Source organism: Prunus avium, chromosome 7, assembly GCF_965620075.1.
Source record: "Prunus avium chromosome 7, drPruAviu1.hap1.1, whole genome shotgun sequence".
Lineage (NCBI taxonomy): Eukaryota > Viridiplantae > Streptophyta > Magnoliopsida > Rosales > Rosaceae > Prunus > Prunus avium.
This window is the reverse complement of record NC_142290.1, coordinates 28,591,944-28,606,736: the sequence shown is the minus strand read 5'-3', so window position 1 is coordinate 28,606,736 and position 14,793 is coordinate 28,591,944. Positions and strand designations below refer to the sequence as shown.

General features: G+C 40.6%; 1 protein-coding gene across 1 annotated transcript; it reads right to left on the bottom strand.

The window, feature by feature from the left end:
* Positions 1 to 4,848: 4,848 nt before the first annotated feature.
* Positions 4,849 to 6,067, bottom strand: LOC110759183 (NDR1/HIN1-like protein 26). The gene has a single exon (XM_021961218.2). It carries the CDS (start codon positions 5,789 to 5,791, stop codon positions 5,006 to 5,008), a length of 786 nt encoding a protein of 261 aa, XP_021816910.2. The 5' UTR covers positions 5,792 to 6,067; the 3' UTR covers positions 4,849 to 5,005.
* Between the last annotated feature and the right edge of the window lie 8,726 nt (positions 6,068 to 14,793).

Sequence of the window (14,793 nt, the reverse complement as noted above, 5' to 3'; positions counted from 1 at the left end):
CCCCAAATGTCCATAAAGAAGGGTGGGGTTGTTTGTGGCCTATGCCTACTAGATTCTACACACACAAAGGTATTCTCTTCTGCACTTGCACTGACATTCATGCTGATTCTTTATCCCTACTTCGGGAATTACAAATGTCCCTACAAGATCTTCTTTGAAACCACCAAATCCCAGTTTCCTGTTTAAATCTCTGTTAAGTAAATCACAATTAACTTTTAACCTAACCCTAGTGGTTAATATGAATCCCCAAAGCCAAAATTGTTCTATGCAACTTGCACCCAATGGATTGGTTTGTTGTCTTCATGCGCTTTGCTGCTAAAATCTGACTAGAATCTGTGGCTATGCTTCTTTCTGGTAACCATGGGTTAATGAAAGAGACAAAAACAAAAAGGTGGTGGAATAAAGCATTGGGGGAGAGAGAAGAAAGAAACCCTTTGATTGGTGGGTCATTCTAAGAAGGAAAAAGTTCCAAAAACAATGAGAAGAAAAGTGGGGAAGAGAAGACATGGAGGTGAAAGAAAGGGATAAAATTCTTGGTAGCAAACAAAATGATGACTTTATCTAATTGGGTTGATTAAGCTGTCTTGAATTGGTTTGAGGGGTAATTGATCACCCTATTAATAAAAAAGTGAAACTAATGGTGGGTGATGATGGGCCAATGAACCCTAAATAGTCATTTGGATGCATCTATGATTTATGATGGTAGAAGTATCTTGAAGAAAAGGAGTTGGAATATGATGGAAAATGAACTTTGAAAGCAAGTTTTGAGAAGAAAAAAGAAGGGGATCATCCAAGCACTTTCCTTTAAATGGAGATCAAAATTATCATAAGTAATTATGCAGCAATCACTTTCCTTTTAAGTGTTTTCCTACATTATGAATGAATTATGGAAAGCCTTAAGATCAAACTGACTTGCCAAGCTAACCGACTCAACATGGAAATATCTTAAAAGCCCCTAAATCTTTTTTGCTTTTGCATCAGTTCATGCATTGCTTTGAGTTTTGAATATAAATATAAAATGGTGCACACTAATAATGATGCAGGTGTAAACGCCACCAAGTAGAGCCTTTTGTTACGTATTTTCCACATGCCATCACATGGCCAGAGAGAAGCTTCCTATCCTTTGCACCCTCCTAGAGGACTATTTCGCCTACAAAGGAAGAAACAGATGCAAACAACTTAATTTAAAGTTTGGGATAATGTTGGGTTTGTAGCTTAGTGGTAAGTTACACGCCTAACAAAATTCTAATGCTTTGCAGTGTAATTTTGTTTCTGTGAAATAATTGTTACTCCTAGTACCTCTACTTCTACCTCGTGTTGTCTTTTGCCTGGGAGGGCAATGGGGAGGGGCATGTCGATCTCATCCCCATCCCCATCCCCATCCCCGTATAAAAGTTCTATATTCACATTCCCTCCTCAAACCCTATCGGATATCGACTTCTTCATCATATTCGAATTCCCTGTCCCATTCATAAAAGTTTAAATTTAGGAGTCAACAAAACAATTATCAATCTCATTCTTTAATATGATAGTTTTAGAACGGGGATGGGGGTGGAGAAAGGGTGGGAACCTCAATCCCCATCCCATTCGGGACGGATCCATGTGGAGATCGGGTGTGACGGGAAAAATTGCCATCCCAACCTTTTGGTCAAGTGAAATCAGTCAATTGCAAGTAGGACGACTTGTAGAAATGTGCCTGTCTTTTGTTACGTAAACTTCACAACAGATAATTTGATTAGTTTCTTATGTTCAATCATCAATCTAATGGCTCCCTCCACATTCTAATTGTCCCAATCAGCAGTTGAAAATGACAAAGGACAACCATGCCTCATCCCTCACACGTTTCTAATTTGGACACAGAATGTCGATTCCAATGCTGTTTCTTCACGGGGCCATAAATCTTGCCAGAAAAGAGAAAAAAAAAAAAGAAAAAAAAAAGAAAAAAATGAAGAAAAATCCCAGATATTTACACAATTACTTTTACATGCATATTAAAAATCAACGTCAATCTCTCTCAATCCACCAGCGTCCTAATCATGTCCAACTGGAGATATACAAATATGCACACTCTTTATCGTGTCCGAGAATCTTATCATGTTTATAAGATATCATCAAAGTATTATTGGTTTATATATAATTCCATTGCCAATGCCATCTGCATAACATAGGTTTTCATAAAGTTATTTAGGCCACCCCAAAAAGCTCTGTCGGCCAAGCAACCACTTCATCCCACTGCCTCCTTACTTAAACAACAGGTGGAACCAAAGATACCTATCCAATTGCTAATACTTATATATAGGAGGGAGGGATTGGACTCTTTCTTGTCCGAGTTTAGGGTCATTAAGGTGTCACGTCACAAGAGAGATAGACACGTGATTCTGTACAGCCGGTGAAATAGAGAAGAAGATTTCCAAAAGTTCAACCATTTCAGCCAGCAAATCAGAGCTCTAAGCATGGACCAGCTAAATACATCTTCAACCTATCTCAAGTCAATACACCCAAGACCAAATTCTACTCATCAATTGTTGAACTGATGATGGAATAGTTCAAAAGCAAAGTAGATGCAAGTAATGACGAGGAACTTGTAGGGCTTTATTTCTTCGTTGAAAACCTAATTTCGCCTAACTGAAACTGATGCCTCATACCTTGAATAATCATTACTCTTTAATAGATGAAGCCTACTACATAAATGCCAGCAAAAGAAAAACACAGAGTGAAAGCTTGCCTGATAACAGCTTTTAAAGAAAATTAAAGTGATGGAGGAGATGAAAGAGATGAGCAAGACAGGAGAAGTATGGAGAATTAAAAGTAACAGGCTAAAAGCTAAAAGCCATTTAAATTGCTTTTTACTTTTTAGAACTTTTGAAGTATTTTTTCTCTCCTTTTTCCCTTACCTTTCTCCTAAGAATCGTCCACCTCTCCCCCTCTACCTCGTTAAAGAAAAGCTTAAAAGTAAAATACAAAATTGTCACTAAAAAGGACCTTTAAAATAAAAAGTTCTTTTAAAATTAGGAAAATATGAATCACCTGATGAGCTACAACTATGTCACCAATCATAGGAACTGATTCTATGTTTCAAGTTTCAACCACAAACAGAAAATAAAAGAGTGGACAAACAATCTCAACACGCATTAACCTCTAACACCTATAAACATCAGAAATGAAATCATCAAAATCATAGTAAAACTAAAACCACTTCAGCATCAAGGACAAAAGGACAGTGTTTGCCATCACTAGATTAATAGTTTAAAACCAGCACTAAAATTCAAGCATGATTAGAGGCTTCAGAAGCACATAGTAGCTTCTCTTAAGTATTAAAAACAAGTAACATCAACGCATAGGGCAAGACGAGCAATGCCCCTTTTCTAATCACCAACCTCGCATGGCTTCTGAGCCCAAAATTCTGAATTTGTCAAAATCAAAACTTCAACAATAACAAAGCAACTACATCAGATCAGAACTACACTGAAAGTGTGAAAGCTAATACAGGCAAGCTTTGACATAGTAGTACAGAGCAACATAAAAAGTGCCCTGTTTGGCCAACTTAACAGCTTATTGACACAGTTAAAATGAAGCCAGAACAGATGTTTAGATTTTCTTCTCCTAAGAGAAAACATGCAATACAGTATGACGTAATTAAAATGTTGCCAGAACAAAAGTTTGGTGTTTCTTCTCCTACGAGAAGACATGCAGCTGAGTTTCAAAGGAAAAAACCTAAACGGAAGGCAGCCAAGAAAGGAGTAAATACAAAATCAGAAAGAGAATGACTTTACATTTGACAACAGCTCTATTATTATCATATATCAACTGAACCCAAATCATAACCCACTATGAAATTTAACATTGTGGTAGAAATGATTTGGAAGTCAAATTAACTGCAACTACATTCTTTACCAAGCCACTCCTCTTAATCGTTACTCGTACAGTAGTGTCTAAAGCACAATTCGATCATTAGAAGCAAACATTCAACACCACATTTACATGAGCATAAATTCAGAGTCTGAAAAGATAAACATTATGATGTTATCCTATGAGGGGAGAGAGAGAGAACAAATAACACCAAACTCCTATAAAAAGAATTGACCTCTAAGATGACGAAGTAAGTAGAGAGATTCGTTTTAATTCTTCAAGGGCAAAACAATAAACAATTTCTCAATACATAGGTAAAATCACACTACTTGCTAGTTCCTGGTAGACCAAGCTCCCCTTCCCCAGGAAAACCTTGTACTATTGCAATACTATTGACTTGAATCACAACCCTAGACTTACAACCAGCATTAAGCACAATAAAACAGACATCCTAACATAGAGGCTTAGTAGCCACTACCACAAATCCAATGCTTAAAAAAAAAAGTCTTTATCGTTCTTCTCAAGCGCATAATCTTTGAAGGCATGAACAGTGGTTTGATATCATTAACAAACAATAGGGATGAGTTTCTTCAAATGTTAAGCTTGGAGACAACTATGGTTGGTTCGCACTTACTTTTTTCCTTGTGACTGTGTGCTATGGTAAGTGGCATTCAAGGGAAAACCCTATAATCCATTCAGAATTCATTTATGCATCTCTACCAAATAAGTCAACATTCAATTAAAGCTTCACCAAGCAACACTCAATACCCTACAGCCTCTGGCTCTGGAGTTTGAATCACAATGACAAAGCCCCAGAACACTAAAAACAATCACATTGCTCTTTATTCTAACACAAATACAAAGCCCAAAGTGGCAATGTCCCATATTATCATCTAACCCATCTCAACACTTCAAATGCCAATTCCTACAGCATATGCAAAACGGGGAAAATGGTATTTACCTCCAAAACAAAGAAAACTAGTAGAAATCATAATAAAATAATTGAAAAAATATACTATTATTAGCTAGCATAAAATAACAGAGACAAATTGGATTCAGAAGATCACGAATTATATTCCATAACCCAAAATCATACACAGACTAATTATAGCATTTACCAATTTGTATTAATCCAATGGACTAATTATACTCACAGTCACAAGTCAACCACACACGGACTTGACTGACCCGTCAAAGTCCCCGTCCCATTCTTCTGGGCAAACTCGAAATCGACCCGCTCGCAGAAGACCCGCAACACGCGAGGCCTCGACTGGAACAATCCAGACCTAAACCGAACCGAAGCAAAAACTCCTAGCCCGAACCTCACCGACCCACGATCCCTCTCGTCGGAGATCCCCTTGGCCACGTAATTGCCAACGTACTCCCCCACCGTCGCCAGCTTGCACCCGACACGCGTCTGGTTCCTCTTGGTCAAAACAAAGGGAGGCAACGACGTCGTGGCGAGCTGGGAATGGTCGCGGTAGAAGAGTGAGGCTTGGATGCTGTCGTAGTAAATTCTGAGCTTGTGGTTGGGGTTGTTGGCGAGGAGGGTGAGGTCCCAGGTGGCGGTGAGCTCGGAGCCAGTGGCGTTGAGCGGGAAGACGGAGGCCGATTCGACCCGGAACTCGGGGAGGCGGGGGCGGAGGGCGAGCCAGGCGATGAAGAAGACGAGGGACATGATGGCGAAGACGGCGACGGCGGCAATGAGGAGGCGGCAGAGGAGGGTGGGCCTATTGGGCGCGATGGGCCCAGTGGGCTGAGGGGCGTAGTAAGGAGATGGGCCCATGGGCCGGTAGGTGTTGGCTTGAGTAGGCGGCGGTGGGGCCACGTAGGGGTAGGCTCCGGCGGCTGGGTAGCCGGCTGCGAATTGACCCGGCTCAACTGGGTAGCCGGTTACCGTCTTGTTACGAGCATCATCGGCGCCGGCTGCTGAGGTAGCCATTTGAGAGCGGAGAGAGCTAATTGAGTTTTTGGTTTCCAAGAGACAGAGAAGTAATGAAAAAAAAAAAAGGTAGGCGTAGAGGGAGAGGAGGAGGTGTTTGGTCGGTAGATAGACACTATGCGAAAAAAAAATAAGATTTCTGAGAGCACGAAGTTGCCTTCAACTAAAGTTTGATTGTTGTTGATAGAAGAATTGCTTGGCAAATGACGCGTAATTCTGTTTTGTATTTAATTACAAGTGTTTTAGCAGATAATTAATTAATTAATTGGCTAATAATAGCTGTCATCTCCGGCTCCATTTTGAGATATTTGTTTCTTTTTTGTTTTTGTGTATTCTTTTTTGTTTGGCAGAGGGCGTAGACTTTAGTTGAAGCGCCGTACTGAGGAATCTCTCCCCGCCTTCTACGGTGGTGACACTTGTCGGCTCATCATTGTCCCTATCTGTTTCTTATGCGAGGCGGGTTCGGGTTCGCGGTTACCCGCCCCCGTGTACCCATATTATTTGTTGGGCTCATTCAAGACTTGCCCCATTTGGCGTATTTAAATGGACAAATGGGTGTTTGTTGGGCTTGTACTTCATCATTAGTTTTTCTGGTGGCCTTTGCTTTGGGAATAATATTGTATCTGGCGTAACACTTTTTATGAATGTTTGTCAACTTGTTTAATGAAGCTTTTTCACCAGGAAAAAACACAATTAGTGTAATACCCATCCTAATGTTAGTGATAATAGTCTAAACTACATAATCATTCTCCTATCAAGGTTACTTTCCAGTGAGCTAGACCCTGTTCGCCTATGAATTGGTATTATTGACATGAAGGGACGATCGCGGATCACATTGTGCAGTATTTGGGCAATAACAAAAGCTAAATTTATCCAAATATATTCAATTGAATATCAACTTTATATATGTTTTTATTAAAGAATGAGTAATTAACTCATGTTAAAGCTGAGAAATTTTGCATTTAGTTCATCCTACATGATTAATGAATGGGTTAAGAATCTTCTATAACTTAGATTAGTGTTGTGTAATTCGATACGAACATGAAGTAATATGACTAATGCCTTTTAATATTGAAAAGAGAAATACGGTCAAACTCGGAGTTAGTCATTATGTGTCACTATATTGCTATAATGAAATTAAAATTAAACAAAGCACGAGAAATCCTAGAAAAAATAGTTTAAAAAAAATTTCTACAGTAAAATTAACAGATTTAAGGGTTTCTAAAATCATAAACATATGACTCCGTCTAATATAAGTTAACCAAATACACAATCCCCACATATGGAGAGACATGGGAAGAAAGTCAATCAGACCGAGAGACAGATAACCAAACAAAAAATTTCCGACCCATTTCTCGTCTATGACTAAATAATCAGAAACCATCGGAGGTATCACATGTCTTCGAGCTCCCACCGGGCACGCTCCCAGTATTTGACCCAGCCGGCAGCGGCACCTTCAAATCCGAGCATTTCACCCGGAGGGTCCCACTTCTGTAGTTACTGTAGTGATTATACCAAAAACCACTGGCTTTCATGTCGTACGAAAGCGTCAACCTCAAATTGAAGCTCACGTTCCCGCCCTCCTTCTGCTCCTTCTCCATGTCCTCCACCGCGCTGCTCGCCGTTGTATTGTACGTCTCCATCTTCATGTGCATCGTGCCTTTCGCCCGAGAGTCGAGATTCATGGAGTGCATGACCGAGCCCATCGCGAGAAAGTTGTCCTTGTGGTACAGGGAGGTCTCCCACCTGTCTATGTCCAACTTCATCCTGTAGCTGGGGTTGTCCACGTAGATGGAGGCCTCCCATTTCCCGGAGACCACTTTGCTCCCTTGGACGAGGTTGAAGTTGGAGACGCTGAAGGACTCGACCTTGAAGGCCGGGGTATCGGGCCGGACCACGGCAAACATGAAGATGCTGGCGAGGAGGGTGAAGATGACGAGGAGGAACATGATAATGCAGAAGCACCGGAAGCAGCTGCTGGCGGCGTCGTCAGCTTGGTTGTAGGAGGCGGCGGTGTGGTAGGGGTCCCCGTAATAAGGGTTGTAGGCGCTAGCGTGGTACCCGTGGTAGGGGGGTGCTGCGGTGGGGTATCCTTGTTGTGGGTGTGCGTAGCTCATGTTGGGTGGCGGATGGGTGCCCCCGACTGGCGGGGGGTAGGGGTCAGTGGCAGCTCGAGGTTGGTGGGCTTCTGACGATTGTGTTGCAGGTTGGTCAGAGGGGCGGGGTTGATTGGTTTCGGTTGTTGAAGCCATATGTGTTGCTATTAATTATATATACATATGGAATGTTCGTTCTCTCTCTCAAGAATCTCCTGGGAGAGAGAGAAAGAAGAGAGAGAAGGAGGGAGTTTTGGGGGTAGGGGATTAAAATGTGAATTGGAGGGAGATAAATTATTGAAGGAAATGAGAGTGTAAAAATAGGTGGGTGTGCTGTGAAAAGCCGCGGAAAGAGCGTAGGACAAGGTAATTAATTAGGAGTTGTAATCTATGTTAAGGAATTAAGTGATGAAGACAAAAGGATTATAGCTAGCACCTCCATGTCAATCTTCTCACACAGCTCTCCATGATAAACCTAGCCCTATATTGTGGGCGTTGTTCGTGGCCACTATACGCACACATTAAAGATCATGTGTTGCAAGCATGAGTTTATTTAGGGGAATACTAATTAGGTGTGTTTTCTGGGTGCCTTTGTGTTTACTCCCTATTAGAGACAAAGCAATACACATCCCTTTATTCCAGGGGGAACATCCCATATTGGGGAACATTCCATATTGTGGGACATCCCATATTTTAATGCATAGATTTAGGGGATATGTTAGGAATATGTGAGCCATCACTCACGTGCTTGACTTGACTTATGTGCACAACACTTTTGTATAAATATTGGTTATTGTGAATACAACATCATTAAAGTTTTCATCTCCATTCTTCTTCATGGTATCAGAGCTTCACCTGGAGCAATAATATTTCTTTTCTTCATCTTCCAATACCTTCCTCTTCTTCTTCTCCAATATTCAATCTATTAATCCTATTTTCATATGGCGTCCACTTCTTCTACTCTTTCTTTTCCCATCACAAACATATCAAATCATATTTCTGTAAAACTAGATTCAGAGAATTATCTCCTGTGGCGTGACCAGTTTATGCCTCTGCTCCTTTGCAATGATCTACTTGGCTATGTAGATGGCTCCACACTTGCACCACCACAATCAGTGACAGACAAAACTACACAAAAGGAAGAAATCAATCCGGACTACAAGATTTGGATGAAAACCGATCAGTTTCTCTTAAGTTGTATAAAGGCAACTCTTTCCCCTGGAACTAGTGCTCATGTTCTTGGTTTACACACTTCGAAGCTAGTCTGGGATTCTCTTCAAACTCTTTTCCAACAACAATCTCAAGCCCGTATTGATTATCTTCGTGACCGTCTTCAAAGTATTAAGAAAGGTACATATTCTGCAGAAGAATACATTGCTGAAATTAAGGGGATTGCTGATAAACTTGCTGCTATTAATCATTCTGTCTCTGATTCTGAGCTTGTAACCCGCACTCTTAATGGGCTGCAACATGAACCAAATTATTTACCGTTTGTTTATGCAATTGAAAACCGGGAGAAACCACCATCTTTTGATGATTTGCGGGCACGCCTGCTTGTGCACGAGCAGAGAGTTAATGCACTACTTTCACATCAATCCTCTACAATTGCTTCTGCTGGTTCTCAAACAAATGAAGTTGCTCTTTCTACTCGCAACAACAACTCTAACAACAACTCTGCACAGAGGTTTGACAACGGCAGCGGTAGTCAATACCGTCGTGGTGGTTTTGGAAATCGTGGAAATGGTTATCGCGGTGGACGTGGCAATCATAATGGCGGATATAGCACTGGTCGTGGCAATGGACGTAATTATAGTCGTGGCTTTGATCGAGCATTTGATCGTGGTTTTCGCAATCGTCGCCTGATTTGTCAACTTTGTCACAATGAGGGACATGCTGCTGATACTTGCAGTTCTTATTCTCGCCGTGAAAATCAAAATAATTATGGCCACCAAGCATCTCTTTCTTCAAACTTTGCTGGTATGCACTTAGGTCCATACACCTCTAATGACTCATTCACTGAGAATGTATCTCCTCATTGGCTGGCAGATTCAGGAGCAACTAGTCATATGACACATATTCCAGGGGTGATTCAAAACCCAATGGCTCATGCAGGCAACAATCAAGTTTATGTGGGTAACGGAAATTCTCTTCCTATTAAACATACGGGTGATGGTATTCTTCCAACTCCATCTCATTCATTATTATTGAAAAATATTTTGCATGTTCCTGGCATCAAAGAGAATCTATTGTCTGTTGCAAAATTTACTCGTGATAATAATTGTGTTTTCTTGTTATTCCCATGGGGTTATGTGATCAAGGACCTGCGTACTCGGAAGACACTCATGGAAGGTCCAGTTAAAGGAAATCTGTATCCCATTCCTATAGGTCATGGTGAGCAATCTGGTTTTCCCAATCAAGTTTCCAGAAATAAAGAGGTAGCTGCGGTTTGCTCTAATACAGATTCCAGAACTCTGTGGCACAGACGCTTGGGGCATCCTTCATCTCCTGTCATGTCTAAACTTCCAATAGATAAGGATTTTTCAAAGTCTGCTTGGCCCTCAGTTTGTGAAGCCTGTCAGATTGGCAAAAGCCGACGATTACCATTTGCTTTATCTACTAGAACAAGCTCTGTTATTTTTGATCTCATTCACTGTGACATTTGGGGACCTTCACCCCAATCTAGTGTTTCCGGCTTTCGTTATTATATAATTTTTATTGATGATTTCAGTCGTTACACATGGTTATATCCTATGAAAGCTAAGTCAGACAGTTTCAGTTGCTTCCAACATTTTAAGTTAATGAGTCAGAATTTGTTCAACGCTAAAATTCGCTTTTTCCAATGTGATGGGGCTAAGGAACTTGTTCAAGGGGTTTTTAAGAATTATTTGGATGATTGTGGAATTTCTCAACGAATTTCATGTCCTCATACACCTCAACAAAATGGAGTGGCTGAACGGAAACACAGGCACATTCAAGAAATGGGACTCACTTTAATGTATCAGGCTCATTTACCTCGTCGTTTCTGGTTGGAGGCATTTTCCACGGCTGTCTACCTTATCAACCGTTTATCTACTCCAGTGCTTAACCATTGTTCTCCTTATGAGATTTTATTTGGTCATGCTCCTGATTATTCACATCTCAAGACTCTTGGTTGCAGCTGTTATCCATTTCTTGGACCATATCGAAAGGACAAACTTGATCCTAAGTCCAGGAAATGTGTTTTTCTTGGTTACAGCAGCGTTCATAAAGGCTATAAGTGCCTTGATCCTCATACAAATCGTATGTTTGTCTCCCGCCATGTTGTATTTGATGAGACTACTTTTCCTTTTCAAAAAATTGCCAATGACAGCAGCTCAACAACTCTTAAGGAGCCTTCTTCGGTTCTGACATTTCCTTTATTACAACCAATCCTTCATTCATCTTCTAATTCAGAGTTGCCTCACATTACCTCAGGAACTGATCCAGTTTCAGCCACTTCTAGTCTTGATGGTACTGATACCCAAGATGTCTCCGCCTCGACTACCCTTATAGGGCAAGAGTTTGTTGCTCCAAATTCTCCAATTGTTCCGTCTGCTCCCCCTTCTTCTAATACTACTGTCTCTCATCCTCCTCCACCACCAGTACCTCATCATTCTATGGTCACTCGTTCACAGGTTGGTACACGACGCCCTTCTAGTAAATATTCTCTTGACTATGCACTTACAGCTCACCTCCAATCCTCCTTACGTGAGCCCACAACCTATCGACAAGCATCCTCGGATTCCAAATGGGTTCATGCAATGCAGGAAGAATATGATGCCCTCCGTCAAAATAATACTTGGACTTTAGTTCCTCAACATCCTTCAATGAATATTGTTGGCAGTCGATGGGTTTACAAAATCAAGGAAAAATCAGATGGTTCTGTTGAGTGTTTTAAAGCTCGCCTTGTCGCTCAGGGGTATACTCAACAAGAAGGTATTGATTTTGATGAAACATTTAGCCCCGTCGTTAAAGCTACTACGTTTCGCACTATTATCTCTATTGCGGTTTCTATGAAATGGAGTATTCGCCAACTTGATGTTAAAAATGCTTTCCTTCATGGTGTTCTTTCTAAGGAAGTCTATATGGCACAGCCTCCTGGATTTGTTCATCCTACTTATCCGCATCATGTGTGTAAATTACACAAGGCCATTTATGGGCTTCGACAAGCTCCAAGAGCATGGTTTCATCGCTTTAGCTCTACAATTATGGACGCTGGTTTCATTTGTAGCAAAGCAGATCCTTCTATGTTTGTCCTTAAATGCTCCCATGGCACCGTGCTTCTTCTCGTCTATGTTGATGATATTATTCTCACTGGCTCATCCGATTCTTTGTTGAGATCTGTGATTCGCTATTTGTCCTCTCGCTTTGCTATGAAGGATTTGGGGCCCTTACATTATTTTCTTGGCATAGAAGCAAAAAGAACTTTCTCTTCGCTTCAGCTTACTCAAACCAAATACGCTCTCTCTCTCCTATCAAAAATGAAGATGCTTGATTGTAAACCATGTTCCACTCCTGTCCCCAGTGGTCGAAAGTTGTCCATTCATGATGGTACTCTTTTGGAGGATCCTGCTCAATATCGTCAACTTGTTGGAGCATTACAATATCTCACTTTCACTCGTCCCGATATTACATATGCTGTCCAACAAGTATGCCAGTTTATGCATTGTCCTCGCGATCTTCATCTACAGGCAGCTAAACGCATACTTCGTTACTTGAAAGGCACTCTCGGGTTTGGTTTACAATTTTCTGTTACACCTTCTTTATCTCTCACTGGATTTGTTGATGCTGATTGGGCTGGTTGTCCTGATACACGACGCTCCACTATGGGTTATTGTGTATTTTTAGGCAACAATCTCATTTCTTGGTCTGCTAAGAAGCAAGCTAGTGTCTCACAGTCAAGTACTGAGGCCGAATATAAGGCTTTATCTACAGCTACCTCAGAACTGGTTTGGCTTTCTTATTTATTCCGCGACATTGGATTGCCCTTGTCTTTCATTCAGTTATATTCAGATAATATGGGTGCCACTCAACTTGCTGCCAATCCTGTTTTTCATGCAAGAACAAAACATATTGAGGTCTCTTATCACTTCATTCGCGATTTAGTTTTCAAAGGTTTCTTGACAATCCGTTTTGTCCGTTCCTCCAATCAGCTTGCAGATATCTTTACCAAAGGGCTCTCCACTCCTCTTTTCTCATCCTTTCGGACCAAGCTCATGTGGACTTCATCCCCATCAGCTTGAGGGGGCATATTAGAGACAAAGCAATACACATCCCTTTATTCCAGGGGGAACATCCCATATTGGGGAACATTCCATATTGTGGGACATCCCATATTTTAATGCATAGATTTAGGGGATATGTTAGGAATATGTGAGCCATCACTCACGTGCTTGACTTGACTTATGTGCACAACACTTTTGTATAAATATTGGTTATTGTGAATACAACATCATTAAAGTTTTCATCTCCATTCTTCTTCACTCCCTTGTGTTAACAAATGTTCACCATCCACATGTCATGAATTATAATAATATTCCCGGCTCTACCCGAAACACCATACTTGAAATTTTCTCAAATCTGTCACCGTATGTCCGATTGCTATTATCTCCTTCATGCTCAACTATTAGAGGAGAAGCTATGTGGAAGAACATAATTTCCCCATGGAAAATTGTACAATTTTTTTGCAAGTCACTATTACATACATGAACTTGACGTGGCCGTCATTCCCTCACTCCTAAATATGAAATTATCTCTTGATATAGTTGTCGCCCCGCCATACCCACCTACCAACCAAGTTCAAAGTTCCATCTTCAAGGCTTCATCTATTTGGCTCTGTGCAAGTTTCACCTTCCTCCAATTTGCGGAACCTGCATGACGATCCCAACCTGCAAATCAACTGAGTTGGACTTGTCCATGTATCGGTGGTTATAAATCCAATTTACATGATGTGTAACGTCCAACCCTGTCCGATCCTCCAATGCTCATTCTTAATTGAAAGGAGCAAAACAATAATGCTACGAGTACCAACTTGTATACCAACTAATTGATACCAATACATGTGGCACATGACATTGCAATCCTTGTCATTTGCCGTGTCATCTTTTTTTAACTACACATTTTGTTTTTGAAAAAGAAAAAAGAAAAAAGAAAAAAGAAAGAGAAATACCCATCAGTTTTGGTTCAACGGTGAGCCCTTCCCCAACCCCAAAAAAGCCCTAGAAACTCAATAATCACTCCTTCCATTGAAGAGCTCTCATCACACCCTGATTTGTTAAATCCTCAATGTTTTCAGACCAATCATAGTATGAATGTAATTGTCTTGTAGAATTTACAATAATATTAATAATCAACAAAGCAATGATAGTTTTCCAGCCAAGTTCAAAGAGAACCAGTGATTATAATCCAAAGAAAACCAAATATATGGGATGTGATCGGTGAGACTGCATATAGGATCCTATGATTCTTCTTCCTCGCCATACTCTCAACCAAATCCAGGAACCATAAATGTCCAAAACCCAAAATCAGAGATGGGCATCATCTTCATCTATAAATGCAACCATCATTTTGCTCTTTAATGAACAAAGAGATTTAAACTTAGATAAGGAGACATCATCATGGTGGTGGCGGTACTACGATGGAGGAGCTGTTGGCTGGGAATGGATGGTGTTGGGGTGGACGGTGGAGATGACTTTTGAAGAGATAAATATATAAAAGTTAAATAAATAAATTTAAGTTATTCAAATAAAATAGATAATGTGCATTAATTTAAGTTATTCAAATAAAATAGATGATGTGGCAACTGACTTGAATTGCCATGTAAATTGCCACATCAGTTGGTATAAAAAAGTTGATAAAAAGAGTTGGTGGCCGTAGCGCTATTGAGAG